The sequence below is a fragment of the Camelina sativa genome, chromosome 17 (assembly GCF_000633955.1).
Source record: "Camelina sativa cultivar DH55 chromosome 17, Cs, whole genome shotgun sequence".
In the NCBI taxonomy this organism is placed as follows: Eukaryota; Viridiplantae; Streptophyta; class Magnoliopsida; order Brassicales; family Brassicaceae; genus Camelina; species Camelina sativa.
This window is the reverse complement of record NC_025701.1, coordinates 699930-721882: the sequence shown is the minus strand read 5'-3', so window position 1 is coordinate 721882 and position 21953 is coordinate 699930. Positions and strand designations below refer to the sequence as shown.

The 21953-nt window shown below is 33.6% G+C and overlaps 4 protein-coding genes across 7 annotated transcripts in view; 1 reads left to right on the top strand and 3 right to left on the bottom strand.

The window, feature by feature from the left end:
- The window catches only part of LOC104754364 (leucine carboxyl methyltransferase 1-like), a 10727-nt gene extending 8996 nt beyond the window's left edge, over positions 1–1731 (bottom strand). For 2 of the 3 annotated variants that reach the window (XR_762113.2, XM_010476540.2), the window contains exons 1-7: positions 1606–1731; positions 1358–1446; positions 1142–1266; positions 989–1036; positions 798–879; positions 556–658; positions 319–439 (exon numbers count right to left, since the gene is read on the bottom strand). Coding sequence is in view for 2 of the 3 variants with exons in the window: in XM_010476540.2 (XP_010474842.1) it covers positions 319–439; positions 556–658; positions 798–879; positions 989–1036; positions 1142–1266; positions 1358–1446; positions 1606–1673 (636 nt within the window). In the remaining variant the exon portion in view is untranslated. Of the gene's footprint in view, positions 1–174; positions 223–318; positions 440–555; positions 659–797; positions 880–988; positions 1037–1141; positions 1267–1357; positions 1447–1605 lie in introns of all 3 variants that reach the window. The other variant, XM_010476539.2, reaches the window with a different exon arrangement.
- Positions 1968–4525, top strand: LOC104754363 (COP9 signalosome complex subunit 7). 2 transcript variants are annotated; one of them, XR_762111.2, is made up of 8 exons: positions 1968–2252; positions 2666–2741; positions 2836–3014; positions 3117–3161; positions 3284–3354; positions 3474–3612; positions 4126–4197; positions 4286–4525. XR_762111.2 is itself a non-coding variant. In XM_010476538.2 (8 exons), exons 1-8 carry the CDS (start codon positions 2094–2096, stop codon positions 4308–4310), a joined length of 783 nt encoding a protein of 260 aa, XP_010474840.1. In that variant the 5' UTR covers positions 1968–2093; the 3' UTR covers positions 4311–4525. The 2 variants fall into 2 exon arrangements, 1 of the variants encoding a protein (XP_010474840.1); XM_010476538.2 differs by having other exon boundaries at positions 4109–4197.
- LOC104754362 (putative dual specificity protein phosphatase DSP8) lies at positions 5197–7061 on the bottom strand. The gene is made up of 6 exons (XM_010476537.2): positions 6521–7061; positions 6286–6408; positions 6109–6202; positions 5930–6012; positions 5759–5848; positions 5197–5661 (listed from the first exon to the last, which is right to left on the bottom strand). Exons 1-6 carry the CDS (start codon positions 6758–6760, stop codon positions 5308–5310), a joined length of 984 nt encoding a protein of 327 aa, XP_010474839.1. The 5' UTR covers positions 6761–7061; the 3' UTR covers positions 5197–5307.
- On the bottom strand, positions 16832–21947 carry LOC104754361 (CCR4-NOT transcription complex subunit 1-like). The gene is made up of 20 exons (XM_010476536.2): positions 21856–21947; positions 21654–21756; positions 21442–21570; positions 21312–21356; positions 20943–21137; positions 20515–20641; positions 20327–20427; positions 19871–20005; positions 19709–19792; positions 19415–19561; positions 19192–19323; positions 19029–19076; positions 18796–18942; positions 18665–18726; positions 18380–18533; positions 18083–18274; positions 17892–17996; positions 17672–17806; positions 17368–17568; positions 16832–17288 (listed from the first exon to the last, which is right to left on the bottom strand). The coding sequence occupies exons 1-20, from the start codon at positions 21921–21923 to the stop codon at positions 17037–17039; spliced, it is 2562 nt and encodes an 853-aa protein (XP_010474838.1). The 5' UTR covers positions 21924–21947; the 3' UTR covers positions 16832–17036.

The window sequence follows — 21953 nt, the reverse complement described above, 5'->3', positions numbered from 1 at the left end:
AAAAACACCGCTAAGCTTTCAAAACAAGCTCAACTAAAGGCAATTAATCAGTACAAAATGTACCCAGGTGGCAATATCATAATATTTTACTAGACTCTATAGTTTGGCAGAAAGCTCAACAAGTTAAGCTTTAACCATATAGAAGTCGCTGCAACAAGAGTACAAAATTCGTACCTCCAAATTTCTAATCATTTGATGTCCAAATGCATCATCTGGATGGATCTGCCAACAGAAACCCAACAAGTTAGACACATCAGCAGTGAGATTCGTATCTGTAATATTATGCAGATAAATAAAAATCTCAATATGCCAGAAAACCTGCTCATATAAGAAAAATACTGCAGTAGTAAACATTTTTGAGGCCCAATTGACGATGGCACGGCTTGAAACGGGGTCCAGATAAATCAAAACACATTCTGCAATAATAAATGTCGGCAGACTGATAATGATATTAGGGATCAAGTAGGTTTATCAGCAGTCAGTATCTGTTACCATATATCTATAACGCAAGTAAAAGAAAGGGTTGAGGAAGAAAATAAATTTATTCATGCGTACCTTGGATCCATATCTGCAAAGGATATAACATCTCTTAATTTTGGTATATCACGCAGGTCAACTGGAAGTAACTTGTAATGATCACTGAGCACTTGGCCTTCCTCTGCAGAGTTAAACACATGACTAGAGTAAGGCACTAAAAACTAGAAGCCAGCGGTAAAAGAAAAAGATTGGACTGCACTAGCTGAAATGCATAATTTTTTTACATGAGAAAAATAAAATAAGAGAGGCACTTTTCTTACCAATAGAAATAGATGCATTAGCTCCAAGTTTGTCCCTCAGTTGGCTGGAGTTTTGAATAACAGAAGCCTTCTTACTTGTTACCTAACGAGTAGGGTGAAGGAAATCCAATTGGCATTAGACTCAATATATCTGATGAATACTTTAGCTGAGCACTCATCGAGTAAAATCAAATGAATTTCATGAAGAGTACCTCCTTAAAATCCAACTCTACATACAAATTGGGGCCTTTCCCCTCATCCTAAAAAATGAATAAGACGAATGGAGAATTTGGTAAGCTCTGGTGACCAAATTAAGAAAAGAAGAAGAAAAAAAAACGTTAAAAAGAAAAAGAAAAAAGACAGACCAGCAATTGAAAAAACGTAGTATCAAAGCCAGCTCCGAGTGAGAGTATCTGTTTCTTGGCTGGAGAAGAAGTTTCTAGAAACTGAGAGAGAAGCTTTCGGAAGGCAGCCCAACGGGAAAAGTAACCTAGGAAACACAAACAAAAAAAACACCAGTAGGGTGAGACAAACAAGATACATACATAGCCACTCATATATCAAATGGGAATGAGAGTAACCTCGATTAATGATGGGAGATCTTCGAACAGGCCTTTTCACAAAGAGGTGAACATAGTCGTCGTTCATATATCCCTTTTTGACACAAGACCTTATTTAAAAAGAAAAGCAAATCTCTTATTCAAATCTCAGAGATCCATAACGACAAGCAAGCAGCAACCAAACCATAGAGAATCTATCTAGGAAGAAACTAAAAATACAAAACCCTAAATTAGCGAAAAGAAAAGGAGTCGGATGAGAAAGAGCGTACAATTTACTGGCGGATGCATCGTCGTTAGTAGCCTGAACGGCCGCTCTATTGCTGCGAGATTCTGCCATATCTTCCGAACGCAAAGGAAGAGCTCTAGCTCCGGCTCCGGTTCCTGCTGCTGCTGGCTGTTTTAGGCAAATGCCGTCGATGAACCCTCTGATTCGCAAGGAGGGACTGTTTGGGCCCATATGGGCTTCATCTAAACGCGGTTTAGAAATCTTTCTTTAAGGCCTTGGCCCAGTAAGTACGTTGAGAAAATAGTAAAATCTTGCTTGAGCTATTTATTATTTTACAAAAAAAAAAAAAGGAAAAAAATCTAGAAGAATTAGGAGAGAGATTACGAGACGGCACCACATGTATAAATAAAAAGGAAGGGGCGCAGAGAGAGAGAAGAAGAGAGAGAGAGTTGTTGGGGGAAGGAATCCTACTAAGTAAGAGGAAACAAAAGAAACCCTAAAGGAAGGAAGGAAGAAATCGCGAAATCGAAGATGGATATCGAGCAGAAGCAGGCGGAGATCATCGATCAGCTCGTTAAGCGAGCTTCTACTTGCAAAGGCGACGCTCTTTGTCCAATCATCATCGAAGCTACATCGCATCCTTGTCTATTTGCCTTCTCCGAGATTTTGGCTCTACCCACTGTTGCCGAGGTACGCTACGCTACGCTGCTGCTTTTAATTTCTCATGATTCAATTTTATTATTGGGGATTTAGACTTCCGTTAGGGTTTTCTTTTTGTTTGACCAATTAAATTTATATATAAAGGCTTAGTTTTCTGTTGGCTGATTATATACTAGATATGAATTTGTGTTTGTTCTTTGCTGAGCTTGGAATATGTGTTTGTTCTCTCTTGAATTCTTTCTTTGCTGATCTGAAATTACTATTATGCACAGCCCATGAAATTGTGTTTGTTCTTTGCTGAGCTTGAAATATGTGTTTGTTCTCTCTTCAATGCTTTTCTGATCTGAAATTACTATTATGAAGAACAGCACATGGATGTATTTGTGTTTGTGATAAGAAAATTACCATACTTATTCCGCAATTGGTCCCTTGGTTGTTTGCAGCTTCAAGGAAGTACAAATTCGATGTACCTGGATTTACTACGCTTGTTTGCCCATGGCACCTGGGCTGACTACAAATGTTCGATTCCTTTCTTCCATCTCTCTTTCTTTTTTTTATTTTACCTTTTCGCATTCAAAATTTTTTTTAAGTCGGTTTCATCTGCACTCTCTAGGCAATGCTACCCGTTTTCCCCAGTTGGCTCCTGACCAAATTCTGAAGCTGAAGCAGCTCACTGTGCTTACCCTTGCTGAGTCTAACAAGGTTTTGCCCTATGATACACTAATGGTCGAGTTGGATGTTACCAATGTCCGTGAGCTCGAGGACTTTCTTATCAATGAATGCATGTACGCTGTGAGTTTTTTCTTCTTTTTCCTCTTTCTTTCTGAGTATATCTCTATTTTTTTAATTGCTGTCACACACACACAGACTACTTACTGGTGCTATTTTTTCCAGGGTATTGTTAGAGGTAAACTGGATCAATTGAAAAGATGCTTCGAGGTGTGTTTTCTGTCTCCTTTTTCCTTTATAATAACTAACCATTGTGCTTTGTTTTTCTATTTTTTATGATCGCCTCTTTGAATCCTTATGATCGCCTCTATATATCACTTTTAAACTTGCAGGTTCCGTTTGCAGCTGGTAGGGATCTAAGGCCAGGACAATTAGGGAATATGTTACACACTTTGTCAAACTGGTAATTTTCTTCTTCCCACATATCCCACTGCTCTTGAGTTCTATGTTAAATGTCTTTTTCATGAAAGAGTTTGTGCGTTACCTTAGTCTGTTAATGTGTTGGCGCAAAATGATGTGCAGGATGAACACGTCGGAGAATCTGCTTGTTTCAATACAAGACAAGATCAAATGGGCCGACAATATGAGTGAGATGGACAAAAAACATCGTAAGGAAGTAGAAGAAGGGCTGGAAGATGTGAAGAAGTCTCTGTCCATGAAGGTCAGTGATCGGTTTTGGAGGCATAACGACTTTACTTTTCCCTACTACTAAGTATATTATGTAACTAATTATGGTTTCATGTCTTATATCTTCCGAGAAATATAGTGGGTGGGTTTATTACCAGTTTAGGTCTATGTAAGGGGGATAGGATAAACTTTGTTAAATCTCAAGGTATCTGAGAATTTGAAAGTCCAGTACTATCATTGATCAAAAAGTTATGTTTCGAAATATTTTTAGTGAATCAGCTGTGGCAACTCTTTTTACAATTTGTCTTGTCACTAGATATCCTACATGCTGGATATCAATTTTTTATTGATAAATTACAAAGAAAGCAAATCTTGAACGTCTGCTGCGTCAAATTTTAGTGATATGTTAAAGATTGGAATGCTCTACTTGATTGTTGAATGAAATGAAACAAGGTCCACTTAGTTTGATGTGTCTGAATTGTGATTGGAAAGGGCGATGGTCGATGTAGTCTTACTTACGTTGTGGGCAGGGGGATGTTGACATCAGAGGAAATAAAGACATGTTTGGGGAACCAAGTGGAATGATGGACTACGAAGAAGATGGAATCCGACCAAAAAGGTATGAACCATCAGATATGAGCTATTATGATACTAAGCATGTTCAAGTATGAGATGCTAACCCACACACAATAATCTTTGGAACACAGGAGGCGGCATCCAGTAACAAGGTAGAGGTACGAGACGGAGCAAATGGACGGTGTGGACTGATATTGCATGTACCGAGAGTAGATTGTGCGGATTTTTCAACATGTATGAATCATGTGTTCTCTATCTCACCACAACCCCTTGTTTTGTCTAGATTTCCCGTTCAAATTTAACAAATTTGGTGTTTCTTTTTAACAATATAAGCCTAATGAATCTGAAAGATGTCACACGTTGGAAATCTAGAGTACAGTGACTGAGTCAAGCAAGGGAAAAGTCTAGCTGACAGATTTATTATGTCAGTGTCGTCTTTTTGGGGTCTTTGATCTCCGCAGCATACTTTCCCCACGGCCTTCTTTAAAGTTGTTCCCTCCCCTCCTCGATGACTCCAGGAGGTCTTGATTGGGGGAGAAAGAACTGTTGAAGAAAATCCTCGGAAAGTTAAGGATTAGTAATCCGTTTTAGATGCTGGTGAATCCAATACAGAACCGAGTCCCATCCTTGAGTTTTACACAAATGTTTGCAATTGCTTGGAAATGCCTTTATTTTAAAAACAGATAAACAAGACAAGGAATCTTGCTTCTTTTAGCTGTTTATTCCCCCGGAAGAAGCGCTATTGTCATTTCTTGCTAACTGAACTCAGTTGATTCATAGCTTCAATTCTATACTAAAAAGCGAATACCTCCCCAAGAGAATTTATCGACGCCCACTTTCTTCTCTTATGTTATTTGAAGTTACGTTTCCCCAAAGCCCTAATCACAGCTTAACTAATAAGTGGTGCACATGGTGTGAGTGTCGACACTGAAGGAACTGCAGTGGGCTTTGTGAGGCCCATTCTGTTTTCCTGTTGGACCAAGGCTTTGATATCCTTTACAGTGGTTACTGGAATATGAGACTGTTCTAGGTAAGTTTTGACTTTTGAGTCATCTTAAATAATTTTGCCATTGTAAATGAATATTTCAATGTTTTGTACAATGGAATATGGATACAAGTACATACAGTATGCCTCAAGATGAGTATCACCTCTTTAACAGACTTTGATGTTGACACCAAGACTTTGCAACTGATCAACATGGACTTGTCTCCTTGGTGATTTGAGCCATAAGCAAGAGATCCGGGCAAATGCAGCTTGGCTTGCATAGTGGACCTTGCAAGCCAAACTCAACTCTGGCAACACATCCACGGATGAAGCATCACCGCCTATGTTTTGAGGCTCATCATACCCAGCCAGATCTGACTCAGTTACCACCACTACCGACCCATCATCAAAAACTGACAACAACTGTTTCTCAGCCGCACTTCTTAAGCTTGTTCGCTTCACAACCAGGTTGCTTTCTTTTGCCTTCCTTGCCATTCTGGAACTGTAGAACTCCTTAACAGCCTGCCGTTCAAAATATAATATGCTATTAGCAGCTGCAGAAACAAAGCAACCATACTATTTTGTAAAGATGTTAAAGGGGTAGATATTGAAAGCGCACCTTCCACTGAGCAGAAGCAAGTAAGACCCGGGGCCTTATGGACCGAATGTACTCATAAGCACACTCAGGTGTCATATCCCTGTATTTAACCTATCGGGTAAAGTAAAAAATATATCCTTAATAAGAAGGAAACTAGTATAAGAAAATGGTTGAGAATAATAGATGGGCAACCAGGTAACAGAGAACAATGGTCGTACTGCGTCCCCGACCAGCCTTGCAGTGAACATAAGTAGTCTTGCCACTTGACGCATTCTCTTGCAAAATAGTAAGAGGTAAAAATGAGAGTGATAATACAAGACAAGTTTGAATGTTTTTTTTTAAGCGAGAGAATAGAAGATGATGAAACTTACCGTGAATAAAATTCACAGCTTGGCAAATATCAGTGATAGATGGAGCAAAGAGATAATCTCTAGTCGGAATCACAAGATGCTTGATACCATGAGCCTACAAAGGTTTCAGGATACGGAAGAAATGAGAAGCAGAAAGGGCATGAGAAGGATGATGAGAAGCTTTGAATGGGAACATACATGATAGAGAGATGAGGGAACCAAAGTCTCAAAAGGCTCGTTGAGGGTAATCACGCCATATACACCAAGTTCCTTGAGGAGTGGAACATGAGTGGGGAAAGGCACAGCACCAAGCAAAACATACTGAGTGATAACACACACAAACACGGAGAGCATTAACAACACAACCCACAAGGCAGAAGCACAAAACATATGAAAGAGCAGCTCTTTTGGGTATGCAATGTGTTTCTTTTACCTCATCGACCTGATCCCACCATCGGAATTCTGACTGAAGCATGTTCCTAAGAAGGTTGTATATCAATGTTGGGTAGAATAGTGCGCGACCGCCAGCTCCAACGAGAGCACGTTTCGCATTCCAAACACCTAAATCACTACTTGTACTCGACACAACCCCTCCTAGTCCTATCGATTCCTTTGGATTGCTTTCGCTAATAAGAATCTCGTCGCCTTCCTCCTTCAATTCTTCGATGTACATGTTTCCCTCCCCCAAAGGTACAAAATTTTACTATCCCCGATTCCTTGAAGATCGAAGAAATGGGTAAACAAACCCTAGAATTCAATCCTCCTCAGGGAAACAAAATTACCAGTTCGATTCAACTCTGTAAAGACCAAAAATTTGGTGGAAACCTAGCTGGGTTGGATTTCGATCTGCTCTTCTTCTTCAAAGTTGTAATCTTTTCTTGATTTTCTCAACAAACCCAGACAGAGAGGCTCACCAGATGAAATCTTTTCTGGAGTATTTTGTTAGTAATTTTTTGTAAGGTAGCTCTTTTTTATTTTTGACTTATTTCCTTTATTTATATGTTGTTGACTTATTTCCTTTATTTTTCATTCCCAATAGAGTAAATTGTTTAGAGAATTTAACTTTTTATGAAAACACCTATATTGGATATTAGTTTTTTAAAATAATAGGTTTTAAAAAAGGGAAAGAAAGAGGATGAGCTATGCTTAAAGGTGTTAAATTCACGTGGTTTTAGTTTTTAATGTGATTTTAGTTTGAACTATTGCACGTATATGACCTACACATAACTATTTTAGAATGGCAAAGACATCTCGTCACATCCCGTCTTATCCTGTCCCGTCTTATTTCTTTTCGTCCCTACCCGTAAATTTTTTTGTCCCATAACTCCAAAATTTTTGGATAAGAACATAACTAAATTTGATGCTTTTCTTACATTTTTTTTACATATAATTTATTTCCTTCTGCAATAGAAGATTTGTTCACAATAAATAAATTAAAAGCAACTTATTAATATTCAATTTTGCATAAATATATAGTAATATAATATAGTCAACCAATTGTAATTAGTGAATTTTAGAGTTTTAAATATTTATTTTAGGGTAATTACTATTTAGAAATACAAATATAAATTGAAATTTCTTTGCTTCCTTTTTTAAAAATGATTTATTCTATTTTTTCTTAAACAAATAATGTAATCCATGAAATAGTTTATTTTCATAAATATACATTATTTTTCTTTATGATTACAAAATATATTAGTTACATAAGGTCTTTTTAAAGATATTTCTTGCATATCTTGTGTTTTAGAGAGTATTTACAAATAAGTTGATTTTAGATGTATCTTATATATCCATTAAAATAAATTTGAATTAGTTTTTATTAATTTCACATATCTTCTATATTAATTAACTTTATATTATTAAGGCTACAGTGAATACTTTACTATTTTAAAATAATTTTTCCAATGTAATTTAATTTTTATTTTAAATTGATTTCCAAAATTAAACTGGATTTTTTATTTGTTCATAAAACTGTGAGGAAAAATATGCACAAATATTAATTGTAATTTTCTTTTCTTGTTTTCTTTTTTGTTTTTCCTAAAATATTTATAAAGAATTATAAAATTTATATTTGATTTATTATGTATTTAAAAGTTTTCCTTATTTAATTATGATGTATATGTTTTCCTTAATTAAATATTTTAACTGATTAAGATTTAGGCAAGATTATGATTGATTTAATACATAATAAATAGATTTGATGAGAAAATTGAATCAACTAATCGAGTATTAAATAAACCGCGTGGGACCCGACTTAATTTGAATGGTTAGAGAAATTTTAATGTTATGATATACTAATGTATTAATAAGTATTGAGTACTAGCAATTATATTTAAAAACTACCAAAACAAAGTCATGGTCCAAAGTGGTCTATGAGTACTCTTGCTTTAATAGTATAGACTAGGTACTAACCCGTGGAAAACCGCGGGCTGAGCTTTTTTTTGATGAAAATTTGTAATAATTTATTTTGTTATTATATTATTTATAATCGTTTGTGATTAAAAATTCGTTTGCTTATATTAAAATTTTAAAAATGTTTATTGAAAAACCTGTCAATAAAATATTTGCATGTAATGAATAAAATTGTTTAAACCTTTGTCAATTAAACGTAATTATTGCTATAGTTGTGAAGTAAGTAAAAAAATATAACTGGCATGTAAAAAGAGCAACTAAATATAGGTAGTGAAGGTTCTTAAAAATCTCTTTGAAAACAACATTCATTGTTTTTTATGTGGCTTCCCTTTCTTGTCTGTAATAAACACCTTCCAGCATTGAATATATTTAAATCTCAACTTCGTTTTATTTTTCTAAAGAGAGGTAAGTCTAATTGTAAAAGACAACATCACACCAGGGATCGAATCCCGATTCCCACGAATGTAGGAATTTGGCTAATAGGCCGGCCAGTTGTGGCTCAATGGTTGACAAAAAGTATATATATATATGTATATATAACTTTTTAAAATAGATAAGATACTATATCTATATCTTTTATTTATTAATTTTTAAAAATTAAGCCATTAAAACATAACTATTATATATTTTATTCGATTAGATTTTTGATAAAAATTTTAACCCGTGGTGGAAAAGTTTTTTGATAAAATTTGTGGTTATATAGATTTTATTCGATAAAATTTTTAAAATCTTAGCTGTTAATTTTTTTTAAAGTATGAATTATGTTTGATTCTAATAGATTTTTTATTTTACTTTTCTACAATTTATTTTATTTTATGTGTCCCCCAATTTTCAATTTTAATTACTAATATTTATTTATTTAATTAATTAATCATAATTAAGTTTTCTAATGGCAATTGAATGTAATTTTTACATATTTTAAGGTTAGTTTCATATTTGTACTTCTAATTAATATAGTAATTTGTACTTCCCAATTAATATAGTAAAGATTTATTATGTATTGAAACGTTTTCCTTGTTTAATTATGATGTATATGTTTTCATTAATTAAATATTTTAACCGATTAAGATTTAGGCAAGATTATGATTGATTTAATACATAATAAATAGATTTGATGAGAAAATCGGATCAACTAATCAGGTATTAAATGACCCGCGTGGGACCCAACTTAATTTGAATGGTTAGATAAATTTTAACGCCAAGATATACTAATATATTAATAATTATTGAGTACTAACTATTTTATTAATATATTAATAATTATTGAGTACTAACTATTTTATTTAAAAACTACCAAAACAAAGTCATGCTCCAAAAGTTGGTCCATAAGTACTCTTGCTTTAATAGAATAGATTATTTTCATTTTCCTCGTCAAACTTTTTTAAATTTGAAGCAAAAAAAAAAAGGAAATTTTGTAACTATTAAATATCGTTAACACTAGTAGCTACAAATCTATATACGTTGGGTTTTTAAAAGAATATCAGAGTTTATATTTTACAATTAAACTATGTTATATGTTAGTTTGGATTTACAAAGAAAAATCTTGAAATTTAACAATTAAATTAGGTTATATGGTGGTCTAGATTAATAAAGGATGATTATACATTAAATTTTAATATCTTATTATATAAAGTTGGGTTTTGAAAGTTAGTCATTAACAGGATTTTGACAAATGTCAAGTTATCAATCTGAGATTTTGACATGTGTAAAAGTTAATATTTAATAGAAGGAATTTAAGACAACCAAAAAAACAAAAAATTATGTTTTAAACAATATTTTATAATGTAAAAATATAATTCTCAAAAATTAAAGTTATCAATCTCAGATTTTGACATGTGTAAAAGTTACTATTTAATATGAGAGATTTGAGAACAATATTAATAATGTAAAAAGATAACTATCAAAAAATTATAAAAAGTCAACAGTTTTAAAAAAATAATTATAAGGAGATTATATATATATATATATATATATATATATATATATATATTTTACAAAATTCAAAATTATATCATTATTTACTTATTTTTAATTTAAGTTATTTATTTTACAAAAAAAAATCGAAAAGGAATTAAGGAATATATACAGTTAATTATTAATTATAAAAAATGTAAATACTCACTTCTACATAAACATTAGGCCTGGGCCGGAGCCGGATATCCGGCCTTTTTGATGGTATCCGAATCCGGATCCGGCTCCGTCGGATACACAATTCTACTATCCGAATCCGGATCCGTTATCCCGGATATCCGGTTAACGGTTAACCGTTAAAATCTCGATTATCTGTCGGATATCCGAAATTCGGTTATTATTGTCATATGGGCTTTAAACCGAAAACCCAACAAGACTTGAGTGTGAACAAAAGGTTTTGGAGCTATTTATAGACATGAAGTGAAGTGTTTTTTTTTTGTTTCTACTCGATGTGGGATAAATGACAAAGGAAGTGAGAGTGGAAAAGTCCCACATCGACAGAAGCAACAAATTATCTTCACATATATAGATATAAATAATTTAATATTATACTATATATTAATAATGAATTTATATACTATAGTGGCGGATCCGGATATCCGATCCGAATTATTTTTACTATCCGGATCCGATCCGTATCCGGCCGGATTTAGAAATATAACATCCGAATCCAGATCCGTTTTAGCGGATATCCGCTTTTCGGATCGGATACCGGATTCGGATCCGGATATCCGACGGATCCGGTAATTTGGTCTCAGGGCTAATAAACATAGATTGTCTCATATTTTTCATATAACAAAATAATTTATTCAAAAACACTGCTTTCAACTTTGTTCTATTGGTAAAAAAAATTAATGGAAAAGTAAAATTTTCCTTATCTTTTAAACAAAATATTTCTCATATTTTCTTCTTTTTCAGTTTAGAATAGGTAAGATTAATATGTTGACCCAAAAAAATATAAGATTAATATATGCGCCTTCTTTTTCTAATACTGTAAATTAAAATTTACTGTAGTATTTTAAGATTGTTTTATTTAATTTGTATTTTCATCTTTGAATTATTTGAGATTCATATATTATCGTGCTTATAAATTTTCTATTATTTTTTTATTATGTCAAATTAATTTTCCTCTAATTTTTCAACTTTGATTGGTTGGTCATAGACCCTTTTTTGTGCAAACATAATTGTTAGTTGTTACCATTCATTCAATCCCAAAGAAAGATAAAGAGTAAAAGCACATCAACCCAATGATTGGATAAAATAGGCTTATCAAACACAGGCTTACAACAAATATAGATAGATAGATTGGAAAAACATAAATCATTGTTGATATATCCATAAGAGCTTGGAGACAGAGGCTACATCATGGTGTGTCAAAGACACTTCCACGAATACATTCAGAAATTTAACATTAGTTACTATCAAAAGATTTTGTTCTGTTAAAAAAGAGTCTTTAGTTTCATTGGTTATCGGAGCAAGCCACTTTGAGATAGATAAAAGACGTGAATATATTCTCTCCACACAGGACGAGGGCAGAGCCGAGGGGAGGAGGTTGGACACAAGGTTCTTGCCATAAGGGAGAAGAGCGGAGCCAAGTTCTCTTCATGGTTGGTCATACACTATTATGATGATACATCATTTATTAGTAGACTATGTAATATATTTTTTATTCGAAATATTTTTGAGCCAACAATTTTAGTGATTAAAGAAACTATGCAAAAGTGAAAATAAAGAAACATATAATAGTTTGTTCAATGTGTTCATATAGGCATTTTCTAGGTGGTAGTAAAAAATATATTTGTAACATACAATATAGTTAGGTGTATAAAATCACTTTTAATAGTAACATACATAAGATTTTTGTAAATGGATATAAATCAGTGTATTATTGCAAAAAGAAAATTTATAAATAATTTACAACAAATTTTAATATATTTTTGTTAAATTTAATTTATAAAACTTAAAATCCGCATATCGGGCGGGTCCTTATCTAGTTTTATAGTAAAATGAAGTGTAATATATCAGTTTAGATCTATAAATAAAAAGTATTATTTTGTATACTACAATTAAGCTATGCTATATATATCTTATTATAGAAAGCTTGATGTCAAAATTACTCATTAACAAGATCATGACACGTGTCAATTGTATCATTCAGATGTTGACACGTGTCAATTCTAAATTTCTTAAAAATTTGAAAAATAAAAATGTAAAAATTCAAAACCTACCATAAAAATATTTTATATAAAAGTAAAATAGAGAAAAGAAAACCTAATTTTATTTAAAATTTTTTAAAGAAAAACAACCTTTGTAAGAAAATTATACAAAAATTATAAAATTTAAACAGCTTTAAAATTTAGACAAAATCATTATAAGGAAATTATATACATATATATACTAAGTTATAAACCCGTGCTATGCGCAGGTAATCCTATATGAATTATTCTTAAAAAAATGAGATTGATCAATTATTTAAATAGCTATACATTGACATTAAATATGCAAAATTATTATAACGTCCCTGTTGTAAATAGACGGCTCCTGAAAAGTATCGAACCCCAACTCAGGTTTGGGTTGGTGCTGCTGTAATAGCGATGATCAGATTTTATTGTTGGGTGCTAGATGTTTTAGATTACAATCATAAGAAAGTGGATTCCTCTAAATCTCCTTTCTATGCACAATACTTCAAATCTCACACTCGGTCCAGCCACATAAAAGCTTCAGCTCGATCGGACATCCTTACGACCTTTAAAAGATGCCCTAAATAACCCATCTTAGAACTGTTCATGTTTCTTAGCATAAATTGCACCACTTTCTATCAGTTACTTGGCCAGAGAGTAACATATACAAATCTTTGAGTTTAATTCTTATTGAAGCTTTCTTAGTTTCTATGGATTCTTGGCTTGTCTGCTCCTTCACATAACATTTGTCTTCATCTTCCTTTCACTTTTTTTTCCTTCTTCCCCTTTCCCATCTCAGATCTGGCCTAGGCCTGGGCATTCGGGTACCCGTTCGGGTTCGGTTCGGATATTTCGGGTTTTCTGGTTTTCGGGTTTAGAGTTATAGGACCCGTTCGGGTATTTTTAGACTTCGGATTCGGATCGGGTTCGGTTCGGGTATTTTGGGTTCGGATTCAGATTACCCGAAGTTCACAAAACTCAAAATTTTAGTATCGAATTTAGTCTAAATTATTCAATAATACGTAATAGATCTAAAAATTTAGAGTATTTTCTACCCAAATTTACTAATAAACAGTTTAAATACTTCAAATTATCAAAAATATCTAAAAATCTGAATATTTTGAATACTTTTATTATTAAAATTATAAATATTACTAATATATTACTACTATATATTAATAATATTGGTATATTCGGATACCCGTTCGGATTTCGGTTCGGATCAGGTGCGGATTCGGGTTTTCGGATTTAGAGATTTAAAACCCGTTCGGGTATTTTACAAATTCGGATACGGATTCGGATTGGGTTTTCTAGTTCGGATTCGGATCGGATATTCGGATCCGGGTATTTAGTCCAGGCCTTCTGGCCTATCTTAGCTTCTCCACCACACTTGCCATAACCACACGGCATGAGTCCCCATATCCACCATGGTTTTACGTACTATACACATATTTTAAAACTTTTTTATGGTTAAAAATTAACAAAGCTTATACTTTTTATAGAGTTTTAAATATTTAAACTTTCTATGGAATTTAAATATTTATATTATTTTAAAAAATTCTCTCAGGTTTAAATATTAGAATATTCTAAAAACTTTTTAAAAGTTTCAATATTTATAATATTTTAAACTTTTTAATTTTTAAAATTATAATATTTTAAACTTTTTAAAAGTTTTAATTTGCTCAAAAAGAACCGGATTAAACCGAATAAAATTCTAAAATTTGGATGCCTGATAAATCCAGCTCTTGCTCGTTCATAGTTGGAAACATTAGTTTTATTTATAATGATTCGAGACCATTGTCTAAATTTGTTTTAGCCGATGTGGGATGTTGTACATAGTTTTTTTCTTTCCTTAGATTTAAATTTTTCCTTTTTCCTAAATAATCTTAATAATATAGAAAACTATCATATTTTAATAAAATGTTAATTAGTGAGATGTCTAATCCCTATAGGATGTTTAAAATATAAAACTATTGATTGTTTTAAAAAAATATTAAATAATGACATGTCTAATCCTGATTAGTTGTTTAAAATCCTATGTGGACAGCCTTAGGAGCTTATAGCTCCTACTTTTATTAGTATAGATTCAGATATAAATTAAAATAATTAGATAAATTTTTTTGGTGTAAAATATTTCATCATTTATTTGCTTATATAGAGGGGTATATTTACAATTATTTTCTTTTTAGGATTAACAAAATTTTTAAAATATAATAAGATTACAATTATCTTATTCTTCGTTTTACCAAGCTTGAAAACTGTGATTTGTGATCGTTAAAATTGACACATGTCACGATCTGATGAGTTACTAATTTTGATATATAATTGTTAAAATTGACACATGTCACGATCTGGTGAGTTTTTAATTTTGATCTCTGATCGTTAAAACTAACACGTATCACGATCTGGTTTGATATATTTAATCGTAAAAATTGACATATGTCATGAACTGGAGAATATATAATTTTGATCTATGATCATTAAAATTGATACGTGTCAGGATCTGGTGAGTTACTGACTTTGAGAACCTAGGTTTATATAATAAGATATATCATAAAATTCAAAATTATAATATTATTTAGTTATTTTAATTTTAAGTTGCTAATTTTACAAGAAAAATGATTATTTTTTTGTAAGATAAATAAAGGATTGTGAAAATTATACAATTAATTACTGTTTTTTAAAAAATGTAAATACTCACCTTTACAAAAAGAAAAAGATTGTTGAAGTAGAAAAAATAATAATAAATCGTCTCATATTTTTTTCACCAATCAAATAATTTATTCAAAAAGCCTACTATTGTAATATATATAAGATATGGGTATGTAAAATTAATGTATGTGTTTTTGTAACTATAAAAATATTAAAGTAAAGAGATAGATAATAGGTTATTTAATGTGTTCATAAATAAAATTTGTTGGTTGTAGTAAAGACTAAAGAGTATATTTTACAAGTAAAATATTTTTGTGTATACAAATACATTTTTAGTGGTAATGTAGATAGTATATTTGTAAATGGATATACATTAGAGTATTATAACAAAAAAACAACTATTTTCTATAACTAAAAGTTTATCTCTTTAGTTTTATACATTGTTTTTACTTACGAAAAGAATTAATAACTTTGAACTCATCTACAACTATTTTCTTTAACTAAAAGTGTATCTATTTACTTTTTTTTTCAACCAAACAATAAATTAAAAGGAAATTCCTTGGTTAGTTTTCTAAGCCGGAAGGAAGGGGTTTACAAAAGAAACTTCAGAGATAAGAGAACGCGAAGCACAAGCCAGATACTACGCCTTCTTATTTTCCGCACGCGGGATCCAGGAGATGGAGAATAGTGGGAAGGACTACAGCGAGTTAAACCCATCGAGCAGGTTGGAGAAAGACGGGCAATCTTGGACTGCACCATCGTGAGTAACTCAGCACAGTCAGTCTCAAAATGTTGACAAGTGATTCCTACAGCACGTATCCGCTCTATGGTCCACAACAACTCTTCTAACTCCAAATATAGGGGGAGAGGCTCCGTCTTAGACAAAAGGTGAAAAACATGGACATGCGAAGACAGAGATGGAGCTGATATGACCGCCGTAAAATAGAGCGCCTCTTCCCAGGCTAACTTTTTGCCCAAAGCCTTAGCAATTATATCATTTGCCTCAGTCTCTAAACATTGAAAAACTTTTTTGTATATGGCTTTCCAGATTGCCCATAAAATTCATTGTTGGTAACTGAAGAAGTTGATCAGATCACCCTTTTGAGAGACACCCTTCCAGAAAACAAAATCCAAATTCGATTACACGGAGTCATATATAAAACCCTTTGACGAGACCAGAGTCGGAGATAAATCTCAAACTTCACACGAGCGAAGACATTCAAAGAAAACATGATTAATAGTCTCAACCGCAGAGTCGCACCTTTTACACCAAATGTCACATTCGATACCTCGGTGTATCTATTTATTTTTATAAATAAATAACTAAAATATTTACTTTATATACTTTTAAATTTCTATTTTATTTTAAAAAATTTAAACCCACAAATCAGATGGATCCTAATCTAGTAGGTTTATAAAATAAAATTAGGTTAAAAATCTAAAAATTAAACAAGTTATATATCAGTTTAGAGTTTTTTAAATTCATACCAAAAAAAAATGTTTAGTATAATTTCATTGGATAAAACAAGAAGAGGTGAATGTACTAGTTCATGTTCCAAACTAATTTGGAAAGTCACCTTATGAGCAATACAGCAAAATCCTTTCTTTTTCTTGTAATTAGGAAAAATTATGAATCTTGATGATCAAAGAAAAACTAGACTCCTAAAAGCTCTCCTATATTGTTACAACAGAAAGTCAAAATACGCATACACATATACAAATTTAAAGGCAGGGCTAATGAGAATTGTCTGAGACCCAACCAGAGACCATTCCCTCGTCTACAGGCTTGAGGCCACCACAGGATCTGGCTACAGATTCAAAGAGTTTCTCAATCTCAGGCGCACACCTAATGAAGGCTTGTTTCCAGAAGCCATATCTTGGATTCTTGATGAGCTCAATGAATGTGATTAGGAGGCCCCATGGATGTGGTCGGTTCACAATGAGCCTTTCCAACAGCACTCTTGTTATTTGTTCCTGTATGATCTCCTGTTTCATTCAGGCCAAAAATCAGATTACCAAACCCCTAATTTATCCACTCAGCTCTTAACAAGCAAAGCAACCTCACCTGGTCAGATTCGAAGAAGAGATAGAGCATGATGAAGGAAAAGTAATGTGTGTGGTTGTTGGGATATCGAAGCTGGTTAGCAATGGCATTAAGGAACAGATAACGTCCTTCCGTATCAAGTTCCATACTTAAATACTTAAACATCTGTAAGGCCACAACATTTTGAGCCTGTGTCTCACCCGCCTGTAGCTGCTGAATAGCCTGTTATGGCAATGTCGATCAATTGCACATTTCATTAACGCATACATTTGAATAAACAAGACTTTTTTTTTTTTTTTTAAAGCCATAGCTGTTAAACCCATACCTGCATTCCAGTATATAGCACAAGCGAGTTGATCAATGGTACACTGTAACGTGTTCCAGCTGAAGTAGCCTCGCTTGACGAGAGAAGTAACTTCTGTTTCAGCTCACTAAGGAAAGTTGAATTCTGTTGCCTCGACTGCAGAAAATTATATGAGTATTATCTGAAATATAATAATCTCACGAACCCCAAAGAATAAACAAGTAAACTGAAGAACCATTACCATAAGATACTCATCCACGTCATTTTTCATTTGCTTTCCTTTTAGCGCAGCATCAACCTCGGAAAGGATACAGGGAGCTTCTACAATCTCAGGCAACAAATCAATCTGCAATGAACACGATAAATCAGCCTACAAGGGATATTATTTCTATAGAATTTGAACATGCTGGGCTCTCCACTATCATCTCGAACCTTTAAGTTCGGGGTAGAAGGATCTGGAAGCCTCATGTTCCGTGGAAAAGAACTGAGAATAATATTCCGCATTTGTATGCAACTTGAAGGAATCACATCACAGAAAGTAAAATGATAATCACAGAGAAATTCTGGGAAGTCATGAAGCAGCACCAGCAACACTCTCAATGTCCCTTTGTATAGGAAATGAACCTACGTATTTAATAAACAAACAAGAGAGAGACCACTCTAAGTTACCATCGACTACATCCTTAGTGCTCAATGAAACAATATAAAAGAAGAGAAAAAGGCACAAACTGGTACTCCGAGTTCAGCATTTCTTAAAAATGGCTCAAGAAACTGGAGCAAGTCCACCAGCAGGCGTTGAACATATGGCCAACCCTTCTGGCCATTTACTGTAAGTAGTTTGGGCATGAAGCTTCTGTGGCTGACAAGCTCTAGCCATGCAAAGCTGAAAATTTTAAAAGAACCTCAGTGAAGCAGAAATAAATAGGAAAGAAAAAACAAATCATAATAAATAAAAGATAAAAGAATACACATATGTCAACCACATGGAATGGAGGAATGGAGGTATATCCTAACCTGAAAGCAGGAATCTTAAGAGGCTGCAACGCGTGGAATGTGTTGGCAAAAGCTGTGAGAACCTGCAACAAATGATGAATGTTAGTGATACGAATCAAATAGCAGATACTTCAAGTTAAAACAAAATGCACCTGAAAGTTTGCACCATCAGTCCCAGGATCCAAGGAACATAAGTCCAGCAGCCAGTTGATGAACAATCGAAAATATGGTTTTGGATTGAGTGATGTCTTTTTATCTTCAGCGTCCTTTTGTATACATCTCACAGTGACAGCCATGATCTGAGACCAGTAATCAATATCAAACCCACTTCCCTTTTTGATGATTTCACCCGTAATAGAAAATTATGGTTTATGTGTCCCCTTACCTCCGAAAGAAGAAATAACTTGCTGCTGGACTCCTGCTCAGGGAAATACTGAACAGATTGTCATAAGAAACAAACAAACCAAAAAAGAAAAGCTTAGCAGGCAGTGTATTTTGGGTTTTTTTTAATCCACAAGGCACACCATAGAAATTCATGAGCACTTTACCTTCAAGATTGAAAAAACAAGCTTTGCATACATATCGATGGCGAGGAATGATGGACTCTGAGCTTGCTGAGGAGATTGCACAGCACCAGAACTTATATCTTCAGAAGATATACAATGAGCAACAGAAATTTCCTAAAGATAGGAAGGCCAACGTTAAATAATGAGGTCTCTCATGTTACTGAAAATATGCTGATGGCAAAAATGTCTTAAAAGGTTATCTCACCAGAAGAGTTCGGAAAAAACTCTCTGTCGTATCATCACCCTTGAGGAATCCAGTCTGATGCAAGTGAAGGACATATTGTGAACAAGCAGTTTCATTTGCACCCGGAAGTTCGCAGATTTGATACCAGCTTTCAAAAAGCGTGGACACCTGCCAACAAAAAGAAGAAGATAAACTACACACACAACAGACTATGTATGTACGAAGCGAAAATTTATATTCATGCAAATTCCTAATCAACCATTAACAAAAAGTAGTTCATATGAAGTAATGGAAACTAAAATGCGGAATATTTACCCGATCCCGGAAGCCCGCAGGATCTGATTCCACATAATCCAAGCTGGTATTCACATCTGTGTTAGAAGTGGTATTGCACGCAACCTAATAACAGAGCTAACATGTCAAAAAAAATATCCAGTCTCATTACAAGTAACATTCGGTAATGAAATCATCTGAAACCTTTTCATCCTTTTGCCTATCATTGTACTCATTTCCGGTTGCACTATCAGAGAGGCCAGCTGAGTTAGTAACTGGATTTCGTATGATGTCAATTAACTGTTGCAACGACTCAGGAGATCCGGATTTTGAGGCAAGCTACAACCAAAACAATATAAAATTTGCAACATCACAAAAACAATAATGCCAAATTTCACAACGAAAATATTATATTTACACCTAAAAAAAAATGCAAAACATGTCTAACATAAAAAAATATATATATTTGCACCTATCGCAATATCGGTCAGTTAGCGTTATGGTGCAGTTTTAGTATAGAAACAATACAACCTAAGCTTCTCCCAATTTGTATGTTTTCAAACCTATTAATCTGCCTGGTTCTTATGACAAGCATTATTGATAATAGAACAAGACTATGTGACTGCAACAGCAAACTAAGAAAAATAATAAAATCGCAACCTTTGCCAGCGCATCAACAAGACTGTGGAGCTCTGAAATGACACTGGACTCTTCAGTGACCAAGGATTGGAGTAGAGAAATAGCAAAGTCAGTTGCGCTCTCTGCACAGCAAACAACTAGTTAGACATGTTCACTTCCCATAAAAAAATGTATGTAAAAGGACATAAAGGATAAGGCCGTCAGCATACTGTTTCTCCCTCCATCAAGATGCTTCGCCATGTGGACATTGTACTCCGCTAGGCTGAGCAACTCGCGTTGAATAAGACCAATAGTAATGTCTTTGTTAAGCTTCCGCTCCTCCTCTGAATAAATCACCTGTATCAAGAAGTTCGAAGAAAGTTACATATGTATAACTCGAAATGCCAAAGAAACAAATCTCATATCAACAACAATTTCAGGGAATATTATCAGTAGCTCCAACTACAGGAAATAAAATATCATTAGTAGCTCTAGCTCCAACTACAGAAAATAAGCTCGATCTGGCGCTTATATGATCGGTTTTATGGCAGAAAATAGTGGCAAATATATGAGAAGTAACTGAACTAATGCCGATAAGAGAAGTGTGATATACAATAATAATAAGAATGATTAGATCTTGAAAAGGTTGTAGACATACCCAACTAGTGAGCTCTTTAACGACACGCTTGCAAACATCACGAATAGCCACAAGTATTGCTAGGTTAGCACTGACGTGAAGGTTACTTGATGCATTCTCATAAAGAGCCTTGAAAGCTTTTTGAGCGACAGCAAAAGCGGCTTCATCTCTGCTTATACATCTGAGGATAATTTCAGGAACTTCAGAAACTACGGCCTGAAAATAAATGAAACCTCCATTAGCTATGAACTCATTGGATTAAACCAGAATGGCAACGATTGGAAATACCACAAAAAATTCAAAAACGTTTGTCTAATTAACTTTCATCAATTCTTGGTGCATGTAAATGATTTACGATTTTGCGCTATAACGCACTAGAAAATTAAGTACCTGAATTTCATCATCTCCTGCATTATTAGCCACTAATTCCTCCATCTGAAACAGTTATAAAAAGTCACTAAAATACAAAACAGCCAAAAGAAATGCAGAAAGAAAAACACGGAATAACCACTTTACTAACCTTCTGAGTAACAATCTGATACTTATCCAGTGCATCTCTCGTGGACAGAGAAGGCTGTGTAATATTATTTCCACCAACTCGTTCCATGGTAGCAGCTGAAGTCAATGTCTGCAGTGACGTTCCAATTTCCTTTGGTATAAACAAGAAGCTCAACTTAGTAATTCAATATAAAGCTAAGTGAGTCATAAGTTGAAACGCACAGTATATCTCACTTTCATAGCACCGTCAGAGGGTTCAACCAGATTCAATTCTGAGGTTGGTAGTGATTTAGCAAATTGAAGACTGGCTGAGTCACCAGCTGGATCAACTTGTGAGCTTTTTTAACACACAGGTAAATTGAAATGTCAACATATGAGCTGTAAAATATGGAAAATTAAATGAATGGAGTTTTATCAATCTGCAACAACAAAGCACCTCAAAAGCGAGACTGAAGATTCAAAACCATCCACAGAAATATCTGATGGCCGGGAGACCATATCCATCCTAGCATTTCCAGCACTAGACAAAAAGTC